This window comes from Cheilinus undulatus, linkage group 1 (genome assembly GCF_018320785.1).
Source record: "Cheilinus undulatus linkage group 1, ASM1832078v1, whole genome shotgun sequence".
Taxonomy (NCBI): domain Eukaryota; kingdom Metazoa; phylum Chordata; class Actinopteri; order Labriformes; family Labridae; genus Cheilinus; species Cheilinus undulatus.
The window spans coordinates 50,326,459-50,354,370 of NC_054865.1; the positions used below are offsets into that span (position 1 = coordinate 50,326,459).

The 27,912-nt window shown below is 40.8% G+C and overlaps 1 protein-coding gene across 4 annotated transcripts in view; it reads right to left on the bottom strand.

Moving 5' to 3' along the window:
- The window catches only part of il16 (interleukin 16), a 39,050-nt gene extending 23,932 nt beyond the window's left edge, over positions 1–15,118 (bottom strand). For 2 of the 4 annotated variants that reach the window (XM_041792598.1, XM_041792606.1), the window contains exons 1-5: positions 14,658–15,118; positions 9,239–9,488; positions 6,069–6,336; positions 4,304–4,437; positions 2,249–2,360 (exon numbers count right to left, since the gene is read on the bottom strand). In XM_041792598.1, the coding sequence (XP_041648532.1) occupies positions 2,249–2,360; positions 4,304–4,437; positions 6,069–6,336; positions 9,239–9,488; positions 14,658–14,670 (777 nt within the window). In that variant the 5' untranslated portion in view covers positions 14,671–15,118. Of the gene's footprint in view, positions 1–2,248; positions 2,361–4,303; positions 4,438–6,068; positions 6,337–9,238; positions 9,489–12,300; positions 12,425–14,657 lie in introns of those variants that run through there. The other 2 variants (XM_041792590.1, XM_041792615.1) reach the window with 2 other exon arrangements.
- Between the last annotated feature and the right edge of the window lie 12,794 nt (positions 15,119–27,912).

Consider the following 27,912-nt stretch of genomic DNA (forward strand, 5'->3'; position numbering starts at 1 on the left):
CTTTATTCAGATATCAGCAGGTGGATCCATCTCACAAAGCTTCAAGCTGATGCGCTTGCTCCCGGAATGACCGGACCAATCACCATCATTTGATTAGCGTGGCTGCAACTACTGGTAGTCCAACCAGAAGTGGACAACATTTCTTCATCAAAAGAAGAGTGAAGAACCCCACTGAAACTTTTCTAGGTGGAAAAGACATTTTTGCTCTTTCCTGACTGGCTTCAAGAAGAGTTTGATTTACCACGGCCCCACTGATAGTGAGGACTCCTGGATTGACATGATAACAGCTGCCTGAGGAGATCAATCAACCCTTCTTACCATGTTAGATGCTATAAATGCCCTGCATGGTTAGACAGTGTCAGCATCCCATCAACCACTGTCTACATAACTCGATTCTATGTGGGAAGAACATTTTTCTCATGCCTCTGTCACAATTCATCCAGTCTTCCCACACAAAGTAAAACACAAGGCTCTTCAAAATCCCACATCAATGTCTGCCTCCTGATGTCTGTGCTCCTTATCGGGGGGAGTCATTTACACTTGTTCAAATAGCCTCATTTTTATTTAACCTCCCGAGACCCTGTGTGTGTATACAGTGCCTAAAAACCCCTGGGATATTTTATCCTTTGATCGATTTTATAAATCAGCCATGGTCAATTAATTTAGCTTTTGTGACAAGATAACCCTCTTTAACGTCAGATTGAAAACAGATTTCTACAAAGTAATATCAGTTAAATAAAAACATGTAATGTGAAATAAGTGACTGCATAAATATTCACCCCCTTCAAGTCAGGATTTAGTGGCTGTACCTTTGGCTGCACTCACAGCACTGAGTCTGAGTGGATAGGTCTCAGTCAGGGCTGCAAAATCTCCTCCATTCTTCTTTGCAAAACTACTCCAGCTCTGTTAGGTTGCACTGGGATCAGGCGTGAACAGCCCCTCTCAAGTCTAACCACAAATTCTCTATTGGACTGAGGTCTGGGCTTTGACTCGACCATCCCAGAACATTCACCTTGTTGTCTTCAAACCATTTCTGTGTAGCTTTTTCTGTATGCTTCAGGTCATTGTCTTCCTGGAAAATAAACTTCTCCCAAGTCGTAGTTTTTGTAAGATTGTCCTCCAGGATTTTCCTGTGATTTACTGATTTCATTTTACCCTCTACTTTTATAAGCCTTCCAGGTCCAGCTACCATGAAACATCCCCACAGCATGATGCTGCCACCACCATGCCTCACAGTGGGGATGGTGTGTTTGTGGTGACCTGCAGTGTTTGGTGTCTCAAACTTAGCGCCTTGTCTGATGGTCATAAAGTTCCATTTTGGTCTCATCAGACCAAAGAACTTTCTCCCACTTGACCATGAAGATTCCCACATACCTTTTGGCGTCCTTTCGAGATTTAATCTGAGTTTTCTTCAACAGTGGCTTTCTCTTTTCCACTCTCCCATAAAGCTTTGACTGGTGAAGAACCTGGGCAACAGTTGTTGTATGCAGTCTCTCCCATCTCAGCAGCTGAAGCTTGTAACTCCTTCAGAGTAGTCATAGGCGTCCTGGTGTCCTCTCTCACTACTCTTCTTCTTGCACAGTCACTCAGTCTGAGGACGGCCTGATCTAGGCAGATTTACACATGTGCCATTTTCCTTCCATTTCTTCATGATGACTTAACTGAATGTTCAGTGCCTTGGAGGCTGTTTGTATCCATCTCCTGACTTATAGTTTTCTATAACTTTTTCTCTGAGTTGCTTGGAGTGTTCTTTTGTCTTCATGGTATAATGATAGCCAGGAATACTAATTAAGCAGTGACTGGACCTTCCAGACTCAGGTGTCTTTATACTACAATCACATGAGACACATTCACTCCACCCAGGTGATCCCCCTTTCACTAATTGGCTGGACTTAAGTTGAATTTGGTCAGTCACTTTTTTTGTATTCTATGTTTTGTCAAAAAAGCCAAATTATATTGACCTAAATTGATTTATAAAATCAAGAAAACTGTAAAACATTCAAGGAGATGAATACTTTTTTAGGCACTTTTTTATTTCACTTAAAGAGACAGAACCAACATTTTCCCTTTGTGAAAAAAACAGTATACTGATAAAGGCATTGTTCACATCTGTTTTCATCAGTAGTGTATGTGTATAAAGTATGTATCTACTATACAAGTGATTTTAAAGTTTTATTTTCCTGTGATGTATGCAGCACCTTGGTTTGAGGAATTCAGCTGAACAAACAAATGTTTTTCTTGTTTTTACCTCAGAGTTGGCCTTAATGTGAAAGCTTCTCAGTCTCTCCCCGACCATCGAGCCGTTTAGAGACTGTCCGTTAAAGGGAGCCAGCTTGTCTGGGCTCAGGAAGCTGCAGCCTCTAAGGAGAAACAGAAACAACCAGAACATTTACGACTGGTTCAGTTACAGAATGTCACTGCATGTTCATGCAGGTAATATCTAAACGTGACACATTTTGTGTCTTTAACCAACACTGATGGTGTCTTTACTGATGTAAGTGTAAACTGAAATAAATAGATGAGTCAGTGTTAAAACTTTACATTTACCTAGTGATGACATGATACTGGTGGTTTTCACTCAGTTTTTATGTATTTGAAGCGTGTTCGATCCTAACGCAGGAGTTTTGGCTTTTCACATTCACAAATTTGCCTTCAAGAGTCTCAACCCTGAGGATTCTTAGTCAGCTCTGTAGATATTTGTGAAATTAGTCAAAGACAAGGCTGAAATGATTGAATCAAATGGTTTACATTTTTCTTTGCAATTATACACTGTGTTTGAGTATGTACAAATAATTTTAACTGCATGTGTAAAATACAATCATTCTCCATTAAAACTAAATTTTGGGTGGGTCCTTACTGACAGCATGAATGAGTCCTTCCCTGTGTTGACTAGTAAATCAATGAAGTCAAAGAGATGTTTTTGACGTTGACTAAGATTATTTCAATGAGTTTAGCACTGCTACACCTGAAACTGTGACTTAGAGCTAAGAGACAGCTTTAACACTTAGAAATATGCAGGAGTGCATGTACAAAATGACTCACTGATATCCACTGATCCCTGATTAACGTGACAGCATTTACACTTTTCAGAAAAAAGGACTTGCTACAGACCAAAAAGTTAATTTACGTATCAAAAGAGATTGGTAAAAGGGTAAATGTTTGATAACAGAGGGTTCAGATTAATTTTGACTTGTTCACTGAGCTGTCTGTGATTTTTTAAGTGAAATGAGGCACTGAGGATGAGTGGTAGCTTATTTTATAGCAACAACAAGCAGTATCAAGCTGCTGCTGGACAAAAAAGCATGTGATATGACGTGATAACAACACTGAATGCATTAATTTCAGACCTTAATTATAAGGATTATTACTTTAAGGCTGACAGAAAAAAACTGCCATTCAGTGGTGAAAAACTGAAGCTTATCTAACATTTATGGCTCCTTAGAACACAGACAGCCAGGCTACCAGCAGCGCATTATTATTAATCATGTAGGGTGCTTGCAGTCATGTGATTCTGAATGTCCATTGGGGGTCAGGAAGTGGGGAACAGCTGTCAGGAATGAATGGAAATAGAGAAGAGTCTGTACTTTACAGCTCTAAATGGACCTGTACGTGGCAATCATCATCAGAAAATTTCTACATACCTTGAGTACGATCCCTACACTTTACAAAAAGGGAGTTTTTCCAAAGTTTAACAGATTTACCTGGCATAGAGGCGATCAGTATCGCAATTTACTCAGTCCAGCAGACCTCCAGCTTTGTCTAGCCAGATAAAAGGTTAAAGTTGAGGCTAGCTTAGCCTGTTTAACATATAAAAAAATCCTAATTTTGTCACATAAATGCTTTTAAATGAAACTGAGATGTACCATCAACCGAATAAAACTGGCAGGGTAAGTGATCGAGTAATGATGTGCCATCCAGGAACACGCCCGCTCTCTCCCGAACAGCTTATTAAAGTGAGTCACAGTAGCTAGCTCCTGTTTGAGTGGCAGTTTCCTTTCTTTCTCCCTTTGTCGTAATTTAATCCACATCTAAAAAGCAGAACTGGCACCAAATAAAGTGCCGTTTGGTAGCCAAACCACCAGCTCTCCTAAACTGAGCCAAATAATCTGGATCTCTTAAAAGAGACGGGTAACACAGGTAAGATCAGAGGTCAATGAGCTAAAGCGTGACAAACTGTACTAAACCAAACTTCTTTGTGGAAACAGACCATACATGAGTGTTGTGTGACTCTGTTTGTCCAGGCTGCATGCTCAAGAAATAAAAACAATAAAGCAGTGAGAGTGAAATTATCTGCATGTTTTACCTGTGTAGGTTCCCTCCATTCTTTTCTGGTCCCGTGTTTTTATACTCCGTCTGAACGCTGTTATCAGCCATTTGTGGTCCATGAACATCCTCAGCAGGGCCTGTGGCTACACACATCCTCCAGATACTACTCTCCTAGAGAAATAAACATAGAGTTATTAAGGCCAAGGACCAAGCCTCTATGCTGTAGAAAAGGCTTAGCAGTCAAGCATCAGGTAAAGAGAGGCAAAAGTGTAGGAAAAGAGAACAACAGCTGGGTTTGGGGGCGTTTTCACATTATGGTTGTTTTACTCTCCCCCTCTGGTCTGCTTTCACATCAACACCGTTCTGTACATGAGCACCCTTACCTTTGGACAGTCTGATACAATAGGTGGAGATGTGCAAATCAGCCAAGAGGAAAAATTAAGAGATATCAACATCAGGATTACATATGGACATTTAAGTTTTTGCTGCTATGGATGTTGACTCCACCAACCCTCTTCCTACCTCTGTATCTACAGTGCAGCTCAGAGGACGACATGGGTCTGTACCCTCCGTCCCGTCATACTCAAACATTATCATCATGTTGTCCTCTTATATTCCAGGTTTCTGCCTAACAAACATCAAGCTGGTGAATGACAAGTATGACAGTCCAGCATTATTTAACAATGGTGGAATGCGCTGTGAGCTGTAGAAACAGAACAAACATCGTCTTTGTTCGAGTGTTTGGCATTCATGCCAGCCACCAACACAGGCCATGTGAATATCATTACAACATATACCTAACAACAAATATTCCTCATGGAGTGTAAAGTCTGCATAATCAGGAAATTCAGAAACTCTCTTCTGACACATCACTTGATCATGTAGGCAGGTATTTTTTCTGTGTATGTGTACACATGAAGAAATCCAGTTAGCAATGTTAAAGGGATATTCGATATTTTTGAAGTTGAGTCATATGAAGTACCTGGCAATAATAGTGGCTTTAGCCCCCAGGGATTTCAATGAGCACAACCTCTTTAAGGAGGGCTGGGGAAGACCCGCCTACACAGCACGACATTTGCGCCTATGTTTTTTTAAAGCTTTTTTTTTTCAATCAGAAAGCCTTTGTGTTTGTCAATGCAAGCTCCAGCTGTGTGTTCTTCTGCCTCAACATATCTGATAAACTAAAGCCACCTTCCACTGCTCTTTGCTGCCCTCTGCAGGCTGCTTTTTGCAGCCCTCCTCCACCCCAGCTCCTCCATCATGCTCTGCCTGACTTAATGCATGTCATGGTGATTGTCACTGATGTCTGTTCTGAGAAAACATGCGCCGTCCCTGCTTAATGCTTTTCCCTGTACACATATGTGAAGACAGGGTTATCCCAGAACAGAGCTGTAATGCCGAATATCAATAACTGCAAACAAAATGCTTTTCAGAAATGCCTGCCTACATATAGACTAGGTCTGAGACATTTGAAGGGGCATTGGTGTCCTTATTTTTAATCACTGTGAGAGCAGGAAGATGCTATGCTGCTGCCATATTGTAGTTTAACTCAATGCACCTAAAGTGACAAAAGAGTACATGACGCATGTGACTAAAGGTATTAATATGTTCGTTTTGAACTCGATTAACATCAGTGAATTAGAACTGACAGCCCTGATATTTATCATAAATTCAATGGCACATATTTTCTCATATCTTCATCACATATTCTCATTTTTATTTCAGCAGGTCAAAGTGTGAGACTTTGACATATTTGTCTGGTATACTTTAAATCCTGTTTCTGGTTGTTGTGCTGTGTTTACCTTGATGCTGAAGGACCTCCTCATGCTCCTCTTACTCTCCCTCAGTGTGTTGGAGTGATACACCTCTGCCCCGGTGCTTTCTCTCATCTCCAGGCCTGGCTGTAGGTTTTTCCTCCATTGCTGGTTTTCAGTGTCTCTGTGCTGTGTCTGATCCCCGGCTGTCACATCTGCTCTCCAGCCCCACGTCCTGCACTCGTCCAGCGCTCCTTCAGCATGGCTCTCTTCTGGATATTCATCCTTGGTCTTGGAGTGACAGAGGATCAGGGACCTGCAGAGATCATTTCAGACATTTCCTGACATAATCCTGCAAATCTCTGAATCACAACAGAAATGAAACAGTGAACCAATGTGCAACTTTGTGAAATAAAAAAGAAATCCTTCACTATCACTGACAGACCTAAGACATAAGTCTGTCATGCACTTATCAACATGAAAAAGCTACACTGGAATGTTAATTTTGCAAAATAGACAAAATCATTCTTTCCCTACAACTACAGATACTTTCAATCAGATTTTCATCCATCCATCTGTAAAGACCTGCACATCTTTGGAGGCATCACCTGAATAGTCACAGATAAGTTGCATGAAAAAACAGGGTGATGCAAATTACAAACAGAAGGGGCCATCCATATCCGTATACATATCAAACATAGAGCCTTGATTACCTCTTGAGATTTTTCCCATACACCCGCTGTGCCGTGCTCCACCCTCCAACTGAAGGCAAAAGACCTCACATACTAGAAGTGAGTCTAAAGTGCAGTGCAGCCCTGATTAACTTTAGATGACAGGGCACAAGATTACAGGAAAACTACAAATATGTCATGGGGTTGATTTGTCATTCATTTGGACATGATTCCATGATTTTATTGCTTCTGTCATAAGTGAGAACATTTTTTTTAGTAAAAGGGTTTATGTTTGTACCAAAGTATGTGTAGTTTCATGTAACATTCTGTGGTTTTACACCTCAGAAGTGAAATTTTCCTAGTCGATGGCGCTGTAGTAGCTCTGTGACCCACTGGCCTCCTGATTGCTTTTTGCTTTTGCCACAGGATGAGACTCAATGTTGGTGTAGCAATGATTTACGATTGGGATTGCAGTGCGTTGTGTTTTGAAGTTGGCCGGATACTTTGCATGTTTTTCTGGCGGATTGATCTGTTCTTTGTGGATTGACGTGATTTGGCAGTTGCCAGGACTGAAATAGATCTGCGGTGGCGTATCTCCAACAAGGTAGAGTGGAGTGGCGCTTCTGGGATGCACCTGAGATTTGCAAAGGCAGTGGAACTGCTCTGATTGGCTAGAGCAATGGTTCCCAAAGTGGGGGTCGGTTGTTGCGAGAGGGGGTCAAGAGATGCCTTCCAAAAATATTTTAAAATTATTTCAAATTGTAAAGTTACCCATTTTTTTTAAAGACTTATGCATAAAATTAGTTTAATATACAATAAAGACAGGGTATTTATGCTAAAATGAAAGAAGTATATAAAAAATCTTAATTTTTTAGTCTGTACATAACTTTTCTGGAGTGTGCACAGCTGTGTTCAACTGTAGTTCAACCCCCTTCTAGTACAGTGGGGGTCCCTGGTCTCTGGTGGTATTATTTTGGGGGTCACAGGCTGAAAAGTTTGGGAACCCCTGGTGTAGTATGTAATATGCCATCATAGAGCTGCAGACAGAGCCACTTAAATCTGACATGAATTCCAGGAGATTTTATCTGGATCAAAAATGGATTAAATGACATAAAATAAAAAATACACTGTCACACATTAGGAAAAACTTTGTGCTTCCCTGCCTCAAGCAGCTCTCTCTCACACATCTCTACATCCAAGTCTGTGATGCCACTAAGTCTTAAAGCGCATACAACACTTGAAACTTACAAATTCCTAACATTCGTACGAATGTACCAAAACAACTCTCTGTAAAACAAAGGAGGAATACACTTTAAATGCTTATAATTTTGCCTTCAGGTTGTGGCTCTTAAACCTGGATAAGAGAGGGAGGGATTTGCTTTACAGCAGGGGTGTCCAAACTTTCTTCACAGAGGGCCCCATACAGAAATATATTAGGATGGTGGGGCTACTTTCATATTCGTCGCCATAAGGATTTTTATTTTAGTAAGACTAATCCAGTGTAAGTTAATATATGCATAGCAACTGAGTATGCCTTAATGGCTTGATAATGGCTGATAGGGCAAATGGAGAGTCATTTTTTAGTATTTTGGGGAGCCAGTCAGATTTCAGGGGGCCTGGTTTAGCCCTCACTACCACTGGCTCTGCCCCTGAAAAATTAGTGTTGCTGCTATTTGCTGTGATAACCCATCAGGACGTTATTAATCAAGACATCTTCTCGTCAAAATGTTTGTTTACAGATTTAACATGGTAGCATTGCCTTGTGCTGAAAATAAGAAGTACAGTACAGTTACGCACAAGCTTCTTTTGCCCCCCTGGCCATAGTTTGGACACCCCTGCTCTACAGTGTGTTTTTGAAGTGGATCGCAGCGAAGCCATTGTATGTGGAAATTACAGGTTAGAAAGTTTCTATGAGAAGCCAAAGTCGGGTTCCTGCATCATTTTTCTAATTAGCATAGAGACACGCCCCTTTTTCCCATATAAGGGTATGAGACTGCATGGGTATGTGCAAAAACAGAAAGTACACAGGTGTGAGAGAAGCAAGGAGATGCCAGTAATCCATCAATCAATTTTTCTACACTGCTTATCCTGTTGGGGGTCATGGGGGGAGTGGAGCCTATCCCAGCTGTCACTGAGCAAGAGGCGAGGTAGGTGCCAGTAATGTCCAATTAAAATTAAAAAATTGGCACACTGGACTCCAAGTATCAGAAATACTTCAGTGGTTCTAAAGTGAATGCACAGCCACAAGACATGATCTGTTATAGCTATAAAAATGAAGCATTTCTCCACTTTTGAAAACAGTTAAAATTTCAGTTAAAATTCCACATATTGCAGCTCTAAAACTATTAAATGTTCTAAGTCTTTGAAACACTCTGAATGTCTTTGTATTAATGCTGCTCTCTAAATACTTGCCTCACCATGTGCTGACAAACAAACTAAGCCTTTCTATATGAATGATGTCTAATGCTAGAGAAGCCTACATACTTTTTCTGACAGATGCAGACTAACTTGTTGTGCCTTTAGCTCCAGTTATGAGTCTTTGCATACCTGGAGAGCATTGCCAGCCTCTTGGAGCGATGGTTGTTGCACGTACTGGAGTTGTTGTACTCGCTGCTCTTCCTCCGGTCCCTGCTCTGTCTCCTCTCCATTCTTCTAGCTGCAGCCGTGTTTGCTTTCCTCCTCTGGTGGGAGTATCTCTGAGGCATGGCACTCAGCGTGTGCGCATGCATGTGTGCTGGTAGTTCAGGAACCAGCACACTCCTCCCAGTCAGCCCCAAGCCTAATGGAGGGGGACGCTCTGCAGGGCAATTAGAAAATTCAGTTAGGACAGTCTGACTGCATCAGTGTTTGTAAGTGTTCTGAGAAACTGCTGAGGCTTTGTGGAGGCCGGCGGAGATAAAAGCTCTCCTCTTTCCCAGCAATTAAATAAAAACGCTTCCTCTCTTTCCTCTCATAAATATTCTGAAATAACTAAAGAACAAAAAGCGTAACAAACTAAACACCAACAATAGAATTAGCTCATTTTACATTTCAATCTGCACCATGCTCAGTTTATAGTAAATAAAAGTAGAAAAAGCTTTTGTTTTGTTGCTTTGGTTCTGTTAATGGACTGCAGTGAATGATGGTCCATGCAATCCATCTTCACACCCAGGAGAGCGCCAGGGGATGACCTTCGAATGCATTATACATGCCTGTGTTGATGGTGTGTCATATTTGCTAAGAACACTTAGTAAACACTTCACAAAGGCTATTTAACTTAAGCCCATAATGCTTTGGGTTGGACACCAAACCTCCTTCTGTCTCTCTTATTTCCTCTCATAGAGGGGGCCTAACTTTTAGTAACACTATGTGACACTTTAAGCTCAATCCTGTGTGAATTGAACCTTTGGAGTATGGAGGATAGTCAGGTCAAATTCCTGTGTTATGTCCTACCATCACCCCAGAGCCTAAAATACTGGGTTGACAGGGACCCACCATGCCCGTTGTGCTCAGTGACAGCAATTTGAGGCTTAGAGATGCAGATTTAGGAGCAGAAGCTGAACAGCGAGGATGGAAAGTTAGGGTTTGTCCAGTAGAAGTTGGAAGTACGGGGTTGGTAGCTAGGTGTTAGACAGTTAAGGAGATGTCAGATGACACAGTTCAGGCCAGTCAGTGGATTTGGGTAAAGAGGAATAATGCCAGCTGACATTTTCCTGTGTTGTCTGCACTTAGGGTCATTGTCATGTCTGAAGGTAAACCGTCGGCCCAGTCTGAGATCCTGAGCGCTGCAGAACAGGTTTTCATTGAGGATATCTCTGTGCTTCGCTTCATTCAGATTTCCCTCAACCCTGACAAGTCTCCCAGTCTCTGCTGCTGAAAAACACCCCCACAGCATGATGCTGCCACCACTATGCTTCACTGTTGAGGTGGTATTAAACAGGTGATGAGCGCTGGTTTCCTTCAGACTGGAGAATATTGTTTTAAAGAGAAGTCTGTGGTTATTGTGCATAGACTCTGTAAGAACTGGGTTGATGTCAAATTTCATACCTTCTATTAATTAAAATGCCAATACTTATTAAAAATTAATAATAATATAGAATTTGAGAACTAGAAACCTTTATTGTCATTGCACATCAGGTATACAGTGAATTTGCTGTGGCGGCATTCTTTCAGAATGTCAAAAAATGCCATCCTAGAGCTGTAAGCAGAGTCACTTGAATCTGACGCGAATGACAGGAGATTTTTTCCAGTTCAAAATATGTTTAATGACACAAAAATAAAAATACACTGTCACATGGAAGGAAAACTATGAGCTCCCCTGCTTCAATCAGCTCTCTCTGGTTACTCTGCCTTAAAGCCTGTGATGTTGCTCTGTCTTAAAGTGAACACGCCACTCAAAACTTACTGATCTAAACATTCGAATGAACGCCCCTGAGCCAATCTGTGTAAAACTTAGGAACAATAACATTTCACTGCTTGATAAATTTGGGCTTCAGGTTGAAGCTCTTACATTTGCAGTACTTCTCCAGTCAGTGCAGCCACAAGTATAAATATAATAAGTACAATAAAAGACGGTCAAAGACACACCCTCTGTGCTCTCTAGCATTACTGTTTTCATGGGTGGTGCCGGTTATTACCATCGGCAGCTGATGATGATGCTGGGAATTACCGGTGACCGTGGGCTGCGAAATGACATTCTAACCCTTGTTGGGATTTTCCTTAATTTGTTGTGTGTTAAACCCACATGTAAACCTTGCAAAGCAGACTGATACGCCTGTTTCTTTGTCTCTCACTGGCGAATCCATCTTGCAAAGCTCCCTTCTGAACTATTTGGGCCCGGTTAGAAAGTGACAGGACCAATCAGCGTCGAGGGGCAGTACTTTGGGCGTGGTGGAGTTGTGACATACGCAAGCAGCAACAAGAGGCCGGTGTAGATATGGCAGAAGAGATTAGCGTGGATGCTGCTGAAACACCAGTTTTATCAGAACTTGACAAAATTTCTTTGTGAAAAGAAGAATAAAGAACAGCATTGAGTTGTTTTCTTTCCAAAAACGTTAAAAGTCATGTTCTGACATGTCTACAGTCGCCATGGTTCGCATTATGCAGCTCTCTATAAAGTTTACTCCTCGGTAATGGCTACGTCATGTGTTTTGTTGCTCTTTTTGGCCCGTGAAGATGTGACAGACAGAACATTCATCCAATCACCCCCCAAGTTTTTTTCTTTTTCCATGAATGATTGTGTCAAAAACGTGCGTGTGTCACACAGCTGCACACCATTTAACATGAGGAGGTAAACTGCATCAGGCCTCCATGGCTAAGGCTGAGCTCATTCATTCCTTACTGAGATCTGTGATGCTTTAAATCAGTCTGATCCAGTTACTACTCTGAAAGTGTCTGTTTTGTATCCCTCTTTGGCATTCTGATCAACCCGGTTTCAAGGGAGGCTCAAACATCATTAAAAGTTTGTTTTGTCTCAGACCAGGGAGTGAAGCAGCTTCTTCTTCTGGCAGTTTCCATGAGCTTTAGTTGCTTTTGGATTTAACACACCTGTAGGATGAAAACGACACCAACTATAGGAAGTATCTGAAGGATAGACACTCCTCCACATAAATTCTTTTTATCATATTTACCGGTGTATTTAAATGTGTGCTGAATCAGAAACCAAAGTCCTTCCTTTAAGCAGCAGACGGTGACGCGCTCCAGCTGAACAGACCGTAATTGAGAGAGAGTGTGGAGGGTGGGGTGGCTGCTCTGCTGAACAACGTGACTGTTGTTGTAGTTTCAGTCGAGGATTTTCCGTCTGTATAAGGCCAAGAGAGGACAGCCAAGAGAGCCGCCTGGAGGAGTCACGCTGCAATAATCCTCCACTTTAACAGTGTCTTTGGCATTATCAGTAGAAGTACTTTATCGAAGGCAGCAGCTGATTGAGACTCCTTGTTCTGCAAATGTTCACATATTCTCAAAGGGGGTCTTGGCTTCAGTTCTGTCATAGTAGAATGATGACCACATGGCCATGTGACCGCACCGTGTACGGAGGCCCATCTGCTCCTTCTCTTCTCAATCCAGTGGAATGGACACAAACAGTGTTATGTAATTTTTTCTTTAATAAAGGAAGTCTGTGAACAGTGGGTTCATATGGACTCACATTCAGCCCTCAGGGCAACAAGTGCATCATTTAACATCGCTGCTCTGCTACTTATTTGTTACATAATTCTCTGAATAACCTTACAATGAAGTTTTTCCTCTACATCCTGTCTTTAAAGTTCTTCAACCAGCCAGACATGCCATTTATACAACACATTTAAGGCCTTTGCACACAACTCGAATAATTGACAGAAAAATGGGAAAATTCTGGGGCAAATTTTGTTGTGCATTTCTATAAACATCAGGAGCAATATGGTTTTACAAATAAATTACGCTCATTCTTAAAAACATTTGCACTAAGAAGCACCGCAGTGTGTTTTGCACTATTCTCATTTGCTGCTCAATGTGAAAGTGGCGATCAGTCCGTGGCACTGCTGGGGTGTTATGAAGCCCAGGTTGCTCTGATAGCAGCCTTCAGCTAGTCTGGATTGTTGAGTCCCTCATCTCCTTCTTGAAAGTTCCAGAGGTTCTCTCTGAGGTTCAGGTTAGGTGACCTGGCTGGCCAGTCAAACACAGTAACACCACGGTCAGTAAACCAGTTTCTGGTGGTTTTGGCTTCACTGTGGGCAGGTGCCACGTCCTGCTGGAAAAGGAAATCAGAATCTCCATAAAGCTTCTCAGCAGATGAGAGCATGAAGGTCTCTAAAGCCTCCTGGTAGACGGCTGACAGTGTTGAGTCTGGGCTTGATAGAGCACAGTGGGCCAACAGCAGCATGCCGGTGACATGGCACCTCAAACCATCACTGATTGTGGAAAGTGAAACCACTGGACTTCAAGCACCTTGGATTCTGGGCCTCTAAGATCTTCCACCAGACTCTGGGACCTTGATTTCCAAATGAAATGTAAAATTTACTTTCATCTGAAAACAGGACTTTGGACCACTGAGCAGCAGTCCAGTTGTTTTTCACCCTAGCCCGCGTTATACACTGATGACTTCTGTGATTCAGGACTGGCTTGACACAAGAACGGAACATTTGTAATCCATTTCCTAGTCCGTGTGTGGTGGATCTTGATCCACTGACTCCAGCCTCACTCTACTCCTTGTGAAGCTTCCCTAACTTCTTGAATCTGCTTTGTTTGACAGTCCTCTGAAAACTGAGCTCATCCCTGTTGCTTGTGCTCCTTTTCTTACCAGCCAACTTTCTATAAATCTGCTTTGATAAAGCCTCTGAGAACAGCCTGCTCTGTCAGCAGTGACTCTCTGTGGCTTACCCTCCTGTAAAGAGTGTCCATGATTGTCCTTTGGACATTTGTCAGGTCAGCAGTTTTCCCCATGATTGTGGTTGTGTGTACTGAACCAGAGTGAGAAAATGAATGCTCAGGAACCCTCTGCAAACAGGACTTTTCCATAGTATTCTAATATTTTTGGATAGAGGATTTTTTGTGAGCTGTAAGCTGCAAAAAAGTCTGAAAATATTTGATTTTGTATGAGATGAATCTCAGATATAGATGACAACTGATTGGCAACTTGAAGGGTCATCCCATTTTGACAACTACCTCTTGTTACTCTGTTGAAAAGGGTAAGAGGGCACTGGAAATCAAGGGGTAGGGTAATAGTTAGAAATGGGCCTGAGCCTTGGTATCCATTGGTTGCATGTTAGACCAATAACTGTCTCTGTTAAAACTTCTTCAGGTCCCAGTAGCCTTTTGGTGACATCCATGTACCCCCATGTTAAAAGGCTGTTGTCCTCAAAACAGGCGGCCTGGGTTCAAATCTGGCCTGTGGCTCCTTTCCAGAATTTCACTCCCCACTCTCTCCTAAGTTTCCAACTCTGTCCTGTCTGAATAAAGGAGTAAAGACTAAAAAACTCTCTTCGGCATGGGTAGTGGAGGTCCTACTCACCATAGTTGATCATGTTGAATTAAGACAGTGTCCACAGCATCCACTCAGGAGATCCTAAAGGCAGATCCACTCCAGATTCTCAGGTCGAAAGCAGCACTACAGGTCAAAACTGGACGTATCTGATGTTTTCTCTCCATTCACTCTGGATCAGACGCCTGTACTTCATCTCCTCCGTCCTGTCCTGTCCTGTCCCGTCGTCCTCCTCTCGGCTTCTCCTCCCCCGCTGTAGGAAGAACAGTGAGCACTCAGTTCAGCGTGGGCCCCAAAAATCACTGCCCCTTTCCTGTGAGTCAGCTGCACTTAGGCGAGCCTGAGCACACACCTACTTTACATCACACAGTGGTGGCAGTCTTTGACAGAGCCGTGCTGTGGGTGCTCACTGTATGCTGCCGAACATGAATGGATTCTCTGTGACTCTACGGTCGAGGTCCGAACACAAACTTCACCTGAATGTTGGTAGGAATCCAGTCTTCAGCTCTTCTGGAGGAGTAAATACAGAAATCTGGGTTGTTTTTGGTGCAGGCTCAGGATGGAAAGAGCCTTTAAAGGTTAGCTGATGGTGTGTTTGCTGTTGCTCCAGGATATGAAGGAACATTCAGTGAGGTCTATTTTTAAATATAGGCTGTGTTTACTTGGAAAGGATCCACTAAAAACAGATTTGTTTTTCACTTTCAGTTCCAAAAATGTTCACTGTTCAGATGACAACCCTTTGATTAGATTACAGTAAATCAAGTCCACTTACTGTCCCCAGCAGGGGGATCTGACTCTTTGCCACTCACAAATACAAAACAAAAACAAAATACAAACAATTTAACCATTAAAATACCCCCAGTAACAAAAAGCTAAACAGGGCCTATCCAATCCCTTGGATGTTTTACCCTTTTATTGATTTTATAAATCAGTTATGATCAATACAATTTTACATTTTTGACAAAAACAATTACAAAATCATCTCTTCTACAAAGTAATGGCAAAAAGATATGTAATATATAAATAAGTGACTGCATAAATATTCACCCACTTCAAGTCTGGTTTTAACAAATGCATCTTTGGCTGTAGTCACAGCACTGAGTCTGTGTGGAATATAAATCTTCTCCCAAGCCATAGTCCTCTTGCAGACTGAATGAGACTTTCCCCTAGGATTCCCCTATGTTTCATCATATTATTTTTACCCTCTACCATTACAAGCCCCTCAGGGCCAGCTGCTGAGAAGCATCCCCACAGCATGATGCTGTCACCACTGTGCTTCACAGTGGGGATGGTGTGTTTGAGGTGATGTTCAGTGTTCGGTGTCGGCCAAACGTAGCGTCATGTCTGATGGCCAGAGAGCACCACTGTGGTCTCATCAGGCCAAAGCACTTTCTTCCACTTGACCATGAAGTCTCCTTGCTTTTTGGTGAACTCTAGTCCAGATTTAATCTGATTTTTCTTCACTGGTGGTTTTCTCTTTGCTCTCTCCCATTAAGCTTTGACTGGTGAAAAACCCGGGCAATAGTTGTTGAATGCAGAGTCTCTCTCATCTCAGCTGTTGAAGCTTGTTTCTCCATTTCTTAATGATGGATTTAACTGGACCCTGGGGGATGTTTAGCGTCTTGGAAATTAATTTTTATCCATCCTGACTTACACTTTTCACTTATCTTTTTTAAATTGCTTGGAGCGTTCTTTTGTCTTTGCGGCTTAATGGTAGCCAGGAATACTGATTAATGAGGACCTTCGAGACACAGGTGTCTTTATTCTACATTCACTTGAGACACATTCACTGCACTCAGGTGATCCCACTTAAACTAACTGTGAGACAGCTAGCACCAGTTGGGTGGTCCTCTGTTGAATTAGGTCAGTCACTTTAAAGGGGGTGAATATTTATGCAGCCACTTATTTGAAATTCAAGATTTTCATTAATTTGACATTACTTTGTAGAAATCTGTTCTCACTTTTATTATTTATTTATTTATTTTGGTCAAAAAGCTAATTATGTTGACTGATTCATGTATAAAATCAATAAAAGGGTAAAGCATACAAGGGGGTGAATACATTTTATAGGCACGGTTATAAATAGTTTACAAATTAATTAAATAATAATAATTAATCTATTGGGGTCTATTTTCACAGTGAGCTCTTGTAGCACTCAGAACTTCAGAAAATTAGAATATTTTGGAAAAGTCCACTTTGCAAAGGTTTCCTGAGCCTTCATTCTCTCATTCTGGTTCAGTACACACAACCATAATCATGGGGAGGACTGCTGACATGACAAATGACCAGAGGACATTCACTGACACCCTCCACAAGGAGGCTAAGACACAGCATGTCTCTGCTGAAAAGGCAGGCTGTTCTCAGAGGCTGTATCAAAGCAGAGTCATGGAAATCTGGCTGGAGGGGAAAATGTAGTAAGAAAAGCAGCACAAGCAACAGAAATGATCTCAGCCTTCAGAGGATTGTCAAACAAAGCAGATTCAAGAAGTTAGAGAATCTTCACAAGGAGTGGAGTGAGGCTGGGGTCATGAAATATTGACTCTGTAATGATGAATCTAGAATATATAGAAGTTTCACTTCTTGAATTAAATCACAGGAAAAAAACAACCTTTTTCAACCCTTTTCAATTCTGTTTTTTGATGCACATGTATGTAGCTTTAGACAAGAGTGTCAGCTTAATGACACTCTACTATATGCTGAACAATTTTGGAAAATTAGCTAGATGCAAAAATTTCTTTTTTCTTTTTTGCATTATTTTGTTTGCAATTTCACATGCAATTATTTTCAAGTTTCTTATCTTATATATTCTGCAAGAATCACAAGCAATAAATCATTCTATATTAAAACCAACCCAATATTAGATAGTTTAATCATAAACTTTTCTTTCCTGTTGGCCTGGCACACGGCGCATTCAGGAAGTATTCAGACCCCTTCACTTTGTTCAGTGTTGTTAAGTTGCTGCCTGATGGTACAGTCAAAATACTTCATTTTTATTCTCACTCATCTACACTCAGTGCCCCATCATGACAAAGTGAAAACATAATTTTAGAAGATTTTACAAATGTATTCAGAATAAAAACCTAAATTTCACATTGGTATAAGTATTAAGAGCCTTTGCCAAAACACTCAACATTGAGCTCAGATTCCTCCAGTTTCTCTTGATCTTTGCTGAGATGTTTCTACACCTTGACTGGAGTCCATCTGTGGTAAATTAAACTGATTGGACATGATTTGGAAAGGCTCACACCTCTCTATAGAAGACCTGGGTGTTAAACTTAACATTTTATCCTGTCATATCAGCACTCAGATGTTTGTCAGAGTGCTCTTAGATTTTAATTCTTAAATCAGAGATAAGAAAACGGTGGTGAATCGTATTAAAACTGTGTAAAAAGGGGTTAAGAGTGAATGTCTTCTTTGGATCGGTTGGTGAATGAGCACCAATGTGAGGAGTCTCCTTGTGTTCTGCTGTGCCGCCCTCTTGTGGCTGTATGCTGTCACTGTCCATCCATCAGGGCCCACCACCACTTCCTTTTTGAAGTTGTTCAGTCACTTTTATTTATTCAATAAAAATGTTGCTGTTTGGACCCTAAATGGAACAAAAAATTAACAGAGATGAGACAAACGAATACGTCATTGCAGACAGAAATGTGTGCATGCATTTTATTTTACTCCATTTCCCTGAGACAACTTGGAAAATTGGTAATTTCTTGAGGAATATCATTATTATCTTGGGAAAACAAGCTGTGTTATCTGATTCATTATTACAAATCAAAATTTTTCAAGATTTTTTTTGTTTGTTTTAATCTTGATAATTACAGCTTACAGCTCACAAAAATCACAAATCCACTATCTCAACATATCAGAAAATCACAAAACACCAGTCCAAAAAGATTTATAATACAGAAATGCTGACCTTCTGGAAAATTATGGTCGTTTATGCTCTCAGTAATTAGTTGGAGGTCCTGTTGCACAGGTTACTGCATCTATGTGACATGGAGGCAATCAGTCTGTGGCACTGCTGGGGTTGCTCTGATAGCAGCCTTCAGCTTGTCTGAATTTTTTTAGTCTCATCTTCCTCTTGACATTTCCCCCGAGATTCTCTCCGGGGCTCAAGTCAGACCTGTTGGCAAGCCAGTCAAACACAGTGGTACCATAGTCAGCAAACCAGCTTCTGGTAGTTTTAACTTCACTGTGGACAGTTGACAACAATGTTAATTTTGGCAGCTATTTTTGATTTTAAATTTAGTTTTAGTCTTTAAATTAAATGCATTTTAGTTTTAGTCACATTTTAGTAATTTCTACCTTTTTTAATTTTAGTCTAGTTTTAGTTGACAAAAACGCAAAACATTGTAGTCTAGTTTTAGTCCATAAAAAGTCCTCACATTTTAGTCTTTACTTTTAGTTCAAGCATTTATTTTTTGCCTGAATCTGGTACCAAGTCATGGTAGTGTGTTCTCTGCACTCTGCCAAACCTGGGGTTCCTGCTTTCTACAGCTGAGAGGCAGAATAGATACAGCTGTTTAATGACAGATTTACCCACAGTGGAGAAATATCATGGATTTTGAATGCACTCTGTGGTTCAGGACTGGCTCAACACTAAGAACATGACACATAGTCCATTTCCTGGACCCATCTTTGGGATGTCTCTTGATCCACTGACTCCAGCCTCAGTCCGCTCCTTCTGAAGCTCCCCTAACTTCTTGAATCTTCTGTGGCTTACCCTCCTTGTGGAGGGTGTCAATGATTGTCCACAGTAAAGTCAGCAGTCTTCCCCATGGTTGTGGTTGTGTGTACTGAAAAAGAGTGAGAGAATGAAGGCTCAGGAAACCTTTGCAAACAGGACTTTTCTTCAATATTCTAATAATCTAAGATAGTGGATTTGTCATTTATGAGCTATAAGCATCATCATCATCAAGATTAAAACAATAAAAGTCTTGGGATATTTCACTTCTGATGAGTCTAGAATAAATGGAAATCTAACTTTGTAAAGTAATCATGGGGAAAAGTGAACCTTAACATGATATTCTAATTATCCTGAGATGCACCTGAAGACAGAGCAGGTCCCTCATGATCAGAGGCTGCAGTCCTTATCGTACTGGTAGCAGGATCTGATCCTGGTCCCAGTGCGGTTCGGTGCATGTCTTACCCCATTCTTACTCCCATACTTCCTGTCTGTCCTCAGCCATCCTTTCAAATGAAGGCGAAAAGCCCTGTAGTTAAGTTATTTTGTAAAATATTTGACACTCTCCTGCTTCTGTCTTTGCAGAATGACAAAAAGAAGAAACTTCATCCACCACGTTGCTATAACAGCTTCAGGCTCTGCTTCTGTTCTGTGTGAAGGAAGTGGACCACACCTCAGAGGGGAAAGAGGATAAAAACATCCTCAGTAAACAGGCTGAGAACAGGAAACCCAGGAAAGACTCACTCTGGCCCTGACCTGGCCAAGTTTCACTTCCACCTCTGTGAGGGCCCACTCTGCACAAATTCAATCATTTCATTTAAAAATACAAATTAAAGTCATCTTTTAACCTCCATCTCAACTTAGAAAGATCTTTTGAGCTACAGTTTTAATGACATTTCAGTTTAGTTGCTTTTTTCTTTCATTTTTGGTCTCTTCATAATTATTTCTGAACTTTTCTTCTCTTATAGGTCAGGAAGAGGGTTTGGATCAAGCAGGAAAACTTAAAATCAGGGAAGGAAAGGGCATTTATTTTTATACAAGCCTAATTCCAAAAATGTTGGGATGCTTTGTAAAACGTTACTAAAAAACTAAATGCAATGATGTTCAGATCACATAAACCCATATTTTATTCACAACAGAACATAAACAACAAATCAGATGTTGAAACTCAGACATTTCACCATTTCATGAAAATATTAACTCATTTGGAATTTGAAGTAGGGACAGGTCCATGTTTACTATTGTGTAGCATTCCCTCTTTTAACAACAAGCCAAGTCTGGGAAGTGAGGAGAACAGTTGCCAGAGTTTTGGGAGAGGAATGTTGTCCCACTCTTGTCTGATGTAATATTCTAGCTGCTGAGGAGTACTGGGTCTTCTTGCTTGGTCCAAATGTTTCTACTACAGGCAGGCCAGTTCAGTACTTGGACTCTTCTGCTGTGAAGCCATGCTGCTGTAACAGATACTGTTTGTGGTTTAGCGTTGTCTTGCTGAAATAGTCAAGGCCTTCCCTGGCAGAGATGCTGTCTGGATGGGAGCATATGTTGCTCTGAAGCCTCTATCTACGTTGATAGTACCTTTCTAAATGTGTAAGCTGCCCACGCCATAGGCCCTAATGTAACGCCATACCATCAGAGATGCACGCTTTTGAACTGTGTGCAAATAACAAGCTGGATGGTCCCTCTTCTCTGTAGTCTGAAAGGCACAGCATCTCTGGTTCCAGAAAAGATTTTCATATTTTGATTCATCTGACCACAGAACAGTTTTCCATTTTGCCTCAGTCCATTTTAAATTAGCCTTGGCCCAGAGAAGATGGCGGCGTTTCTGGGTTGTGTTCACGTATGGCTTGTTTTGTAGACAATACTATAGTTTTTGGACCCCAGGGGGAGAATATGGAGAATAGAAATGGACCAAGTATGGAGCCCTGGGGGACTCCACAAGAAAAAGGGGCTTACATTTGATCCCAACCCAGTGCTCCAGATGAGAGGTGCTGAGGGGAATAAACATCCTACTGTATAAAAGGAAAAAAAAGAAAGGAAAAATTAGGGGAAAAAAGTTAAAAGTTGATAAAACATTTTGAGAGAAAAGTCCTGATGTGTAGAATAAACTCCAAACATTTTGGCATTATTTTCTACCTATACTTTATCATTCCCAACATTTAGTTTTTATCTTTAATTTCAACTTTATTCTTTCCATTTGATTTTCTTTGACGTGCATGATGTGAAACAATCTTCCTCCTCTCATTTCCTCTTCCTCATGGCTGACCCTGATACTCTTTGATAAATATGGACTGGACACATACAGCTGTTATTGTTTCCTTTTGGCTGTGGATCATGCAGATCAGAGACCTTTCTGTTAGATCAACATATTTATGGTTAACTAAAGTAACTCGGGCCGGCCCAATGTAAATATTTGTGTTTGTGTGTGAGGACAATAGCAGACAGGGTGGGGATAGGACGAATATGAAGCTCGTATTTTGAGTGGGGAGTTCTCTTATCAGGAGGAAGCTCTCCATCGTTCTGTATCACAAAAAAAAGAAACCATTGTGGCTCAAAGGTCAGTCTGTGGGTGTGAAAGCCAACCTTCTCCTCCCAGCCAGCTGGGAGCATGCAGCTAAAGAATAAAGAGGCCGAGGTTAGCGTTTTTGAAGTCTCACAAGAGCTCGACCCGGACTCAAACATTTGAAACATACACAGAGCTTCTTTCTACATTTATCCTATTCATAAGCTTAACAATCATGCTGGGATAAATTGCAGTTTGTGCACTCACTGATTAAACTCAGAGATCAGAGTAGTTTTAAAACTACTGATCAGTTACAGCGTGGTGATAATGTTTCCTTCTTTGTTTTAAGTGTCTGTGTTTCTCCCTTTGTCAGAACAGTAATCGGATCAGCTGCAGCCATCAATAATGCAATCATGATCAGTCAGCTCTCCTCGGGTTACAACATCACCTGGAAACCAGGCGTGCACTCGCCTCATGTGACTCCAAACATCAACAAAGTAGAAAATACCTGAGTAGTGCTGAAAGGTGTAGATCTAGGTAGTCATGATGACACTTCCCAGAAATAATGTTGACTAAAAATTTCAATTCCACATACAGATTGCCTGATTTTCTTTAGTCCTGCAAATTAAAATCTTTTATTTAAAGTGCCTATAAAAAGTATTCACGTCCTTGGATGTTTTACACCTGTGTCTGGAAGGTCCAGCCACTGTTTAATCAGTATTCCTGGCTACCATTACATCATGAAAACAAAAGAACACTCCAAGCAACCCAGAGAAAAGTTGGAGGAAAATTATAAGTCAGGGGATGGATACAAAAACATTCCCAAGTAACTGAACATCCCCCCGAGTTCAGTTAAATCCATCATGAAGAAATGGAAGGAAACTTGATGGGAGGGTAGAAAAGAGAAAAACGAGGTTGAAGAAAACTCATCAAATCTCAGCTAGAGTTCACCAGAATGCAGGTGGGAGACTCCATGGTCAAGTGGAAGAACGTTCTTCGGTCTGATGAGACCAAAATTGGGATTTTTGGCCATAAGATAAGAAACCAAACACTGCACATCACCACAAACATACACTCCGCACTGTGAAGCATGGTGGTGGCAGCATCATGCTGTGGGGATGCTTCTCAGCAGCTGACCCTGGAAGGCTCGTAAAAGTTCGAGGGTTAAGTGACCACGACAAAATATAGAAAAATCCTGGAGGATAATCTAATTCAGTTGTAAGAGAACAAGAGCTTGGGAGATTTATATCCAGTAAGACAAAAACCTGAAGCATACAGAGAAAGGTACACAGAAATGGTTTAAAGATAGTTGTGTTCTGGAGTCCAAGAATTTGTGGCTGGACTTCAAAAGGGCTGTTCTCACCTGATCCCTGTGCAACCTGACAGAGCTTGAGCAGTCTTGTTAAAAAATTGAGTAAAATTGCAGTGTCCAGATGTGCAAGCCTGATTGAGACCTATCCACCCAGGCTTAGTGCTGTGACTGCAGCCAACAGTGATTCTACTAAATCCTGACATGAAGAGGGTAGATATTTATGCAGTCACTTATTTCACGTTACATATTTCTATTTAATTGGGATTAGTTTGTAGAAATCAGTTGTCAGTTTGAAATTAAAGAGGTTAATTGTGTTTTTGTTAAAAATGTTGAATCAAATTGACCATGGTTGACTGATAGAATCCATATAAAGGTAAAACATCTAATGGGGGAATACTTTTTATCAGCACTGTATAGCTACCCAAATATTGAAAATGATAACACTAGCAAAACAGACTTCACCCTTAAACTTCTTAGAAATCAGCCATGAAAAAAACATGCTAAAAGTGCACCAGTTTGCCAGCTTTGTGATCTGTTTCACTCATTAATTAATGTTTTCCCTTACATAAATAGCAAACTGTCGTCAGTGCTGCCGGGACAGGACGGGGGTTTCCCTGGGGAAAAGGATAGGCAAGTGTTTCCCTCCTGCAGCAGGAAATGGGCCAAACCTCGCCTGAAGTTATGACTGCAGCATTTTTTCGTGTGAAGGAAGCCACTCCTGATAGCAAAGGCTATAGGTTTCCTGTTGTGGGCCTGCAGTTTTGGCTTCACCGAGAGCAGCAGGGGGAGGCTGGGGAACGCTGAAAGCCTGTCAGCTTTGTGTCCTGCCAACAAGATGTCATAATAGATCATAAATGAAACTGTTTAAGGCTCTTATTTTGTTAAGTTTGGAGCTTCCAGCTCTGTCTCAAAGTAGCTACAGCAGGTGACTGAGGGGTGCTGATTTCTGTGCAAATCAGACCCGCACACATATAAACCAGGAAAAAGGATCGTGGCCTTGACAGCACAAGTTTTACATAATGCATCTCGGCTATTTTGACCAACAGCCTCAGTCCTCAAAACACATTCAAAGGTTTCAGGAACAAGGAAGAAAAAAATAAAGTTTCAGCTGAGGTTGCTCCATCGGCTGGGTTTTAACTTATTTAAATGTTTTGCCAGCATACTGGCTCAGCAGAAATCTTCATTTCTGCCAATACAGATATCATACTGCTAATATTGTGTATCCCTGCTTTAGTTATTTGTGGATAATTCTGCTACAAAATCCCCCTTTATTATTATTATTATAATGTAAGCACTCAAAGTAGATGAATCAAGACTAATTTAAAGTCTAACTATATGATACTTTAAATAAGAGTAAAAAGATGTGTTGGATAAATACACTACTATGACACATTCAGCGTTCACTTTATTAGGTACACCTGTCCTACTTCTCATTAACGCTAATATCTAATCAGCCAATCACTTGGCAGCAACCGATGCATTTAGGCCATGGCTCCCATTTTACTAAAAGCACTGTCTCAGATTCAGCATGATAATGTAGAATACAGATGATATGGCTTGAACTTTTCTGACTTTAGTTTGAGTTGTTTTGGTTAAATATGGCCTTCAAATAACCTGGCATAGCAGATGGATATGCCCGTTTCCTTGTGTCTTACTGGCGAAACCATCTTGCAAAGCTCCCGTCTCAACTGTTTGGGTCCGGTTAGAAAGTGACAGGACCAGTCAGCGATTAGGGGCAGTACTTTGAGGAGCATTGGAGTTGTGACGTAAGCAAGCAGCAACAAGAGACCGGTGCAATTATGGCGGAAGACATTAGCGTGGATGCTGCTAGAGCGCCAGTCTTATCAGAACTTGACGACATTTCTTCATCAAAGAAAAACAAAGAACAGCAGTGAGATGTTTTCTTTTCAAGAACAACAAAAAAGTCGTGTACTGGCATGTCTACAGTCACCATGGTTTGCGTTATGCAGCTCTCTATTGAGTTTACTCCTCGGTAGTGGTGCACCTCCATAGCAGCTGCGTCACGTGTTTTGTTGCTGTGATTGGCCCGTAAAGATGTGACAGAACGTTCATCCAATCACCCTCCAAATGTTTTTTTAAAGGCTCTGCCCTTTCCTAAACGCCATCTATGGAAGGTTTTCCAGATGGATGTGTGAAACAAATCCATCTGGTGTGTCAGGTTACCGTGTAGTGACATGGCCCCAAAACGCCTGAAGCCAAGACTTGGCGTAGAAAACAGCAGGTTTTCAATTGTTTATGTGGTTGCTTTAATAGCTGTTTGGGGAATTAAAGAAGAAGGAAATAAAGATACCTGAAATACCACAAGATTTTTTTCCTCTGCATTAGCTCTGAATTTGATAATGGTTCTGGGGGCCGGATGGTGAGATTTGGGGGGCCTGATGCGGCCCCTGGACCACCAGTTGATGATCACTGTTTTAGATCTAGTTTAAAGTCCTTTCCTGAGCATGATATAAATGTTTTAAGTTGTTACATTGTAAAACATTTTAGAGTATATAAATACTGATCACAGAATAGTACTCTTTATGCACTCTGGGATTTTGGGACCATTTTTGAATTTCTGTCTTCTTTTAGCTTCCTGGTCATAATTCCAAATTTTACTTTGGATTAATAAAATATCTAGCTATTAAAAGTTGAACCTCCATTTTTTAAAATATCCACCTACATATGGACTAGGCCACAAACTCAGCCCATTCTACAGGTGGAATTTAGAAAAAATAAAATATTGGTATTTATTGGTGCAATTTTACCAAGCAGCATCCACCAATTCATTGTTTCAGTATAACTATAGGAATCCACCTAACTATCATTTGCTTGGTATGAGGACATCGGGGGGCTTTTTGAGGGACTTTGACCTTGCTGTTAGGACCGGAGGTCCTACCCAGGGACATTTTGGATCATCAAAATCTATTTGATATTTTATTCACTCTTGGCTCCTTTTTTAAATTCATAATGCATGTCTTAGTCATTAAAAGAAATTATAGACGTATACCTCATAAGTGCAGCACTCTTCTAATGACTTAATCTTAAGGCCCTTTGGAGTATGTGGCCCCAGGCATCTGCGTACCTTGGCTATTGTTAGATGACATATGTCCTTTAACACAGTGGTCCTTAACTGGTTAGTCAGGATTCAAAAGTAGGCCGTGAATTGGTGCATGGAAAACAACTATTCTGGTAAATATTCTATAATGTATATTCTATGGTGTACAGCTTACATACCGCTGTTAAAAAAAATGGGACTAATGCTGTAAAACAATTCTATTTATCATTAAAAAATAATTCAAATTTTTGCTTTTTGTAAGCAGAGAATTAAGCTTTAGTTTTTGTTTTTTTGTTTTTTTGCAAAGCTCAGTTTTTCAGTTAACTACAATGAGTTTACATATTAGTTTGTGTTGTTTAATTCATTTTAGTTAACTAGAATAATCCTGATTCAGACCCTTTTCAAAAACACTTGAAATTTAGCTCAGGTTCCTCCCATTTGTCTTGACTGTTGCTGTTGCTTTTCTACACCTTGCCTGGAGTCCAGGGCTGCACGCCAGCACAGGGGTTGGCACGGTTGCCTCACAGGAAAAAGGTCCCGGGTTTGATTCCTGGTCAGGGCCTTTCTGTGCAGAGTTTGCATGTTCTCCCTGTGTGGATACCCCTCGGGTACTCCGGCTTCCTCCGTGTGTGAATGTGAGCATGCCTGGTTGTCTGTCTCTATACGTCAGCCCTGTGATTGACTGGCGACCAGTCCAGGGTCCCCCCTTGACCCCCAATAGGAAAAGTGGTATAGAAAATGGATGGAGTCCACTTGTGGATTGGGTTTTGCTGATATTCATTCCTTTCTAAATCTTATTCAATCAATTTTAATTCACCACAGGCAACTCCAAGATGCAGAAACATCTAAGTAATGATTAAGAGAAAGGGGAGGAACCTGAGCTAAATCTCGAGTGTTTTTGCAGTGTCAGAATACTTGTGATAGTTCAGGGGTTTTTTAAATTTTTAATTCATTTGGTTACATTTTCAAAATTCTGTTTTCACTTTGTCATCATGGGGTACTGAGTGAAGATCAATGACAATAAAAATGAATTTAATCGGCCTGTAATGATGGTCTTGGGACCCCTTGAAGCAGGAAGTCGCTTGTATCCTAACCTAATAGTTAAACTACCTATGGTTCTCATGATTATAAAACATTTTAAGGAAACGAACAAGTTAACAAAACTGACATAAAGGCAAAAATATGAGTCTGTGCATGGAGTATTTTCCAGGACTGAGGGAACTACAAATCCCACAATCCACTGTGATTCATTGCAATGTCAGCTTTCCAAACTTGTAAACATGCACAGAGCTTCTTTCTACATTTATCTTTATAACAGTGTTTATATCTGTTAACAGTCCTGCTGAGATGTATCTGATCATCAAAATCTCTTTGTAAACTGACATGATGTGCTCTTTACAGCATGGAACAAAGCGTTTCTGTTTGAAGAACATGTTTTCTGTTCTGTTTGAGAAAAAGGATGGGCTGAATCCTATCAGAGGACAATTCTTGTCCCAAGTCTCCAACATGAATAGTTTAATTGACTCGTTTATATCTTCTGTTGTAAATGTGAAAATGGATCAATGAGTGGGTAACAATAAACGGTACCTTCATAGTCAGAGACACCCCTAGACAATAACATTTGTTGACTTAAAAACTAAAAGAGAATTTCAGTGACTGTGCAGATTAAAACACACATCATTGATAACAGTGGATCTGAAAAAACATGTTTAATAGTTGAAATAAATACTCCAT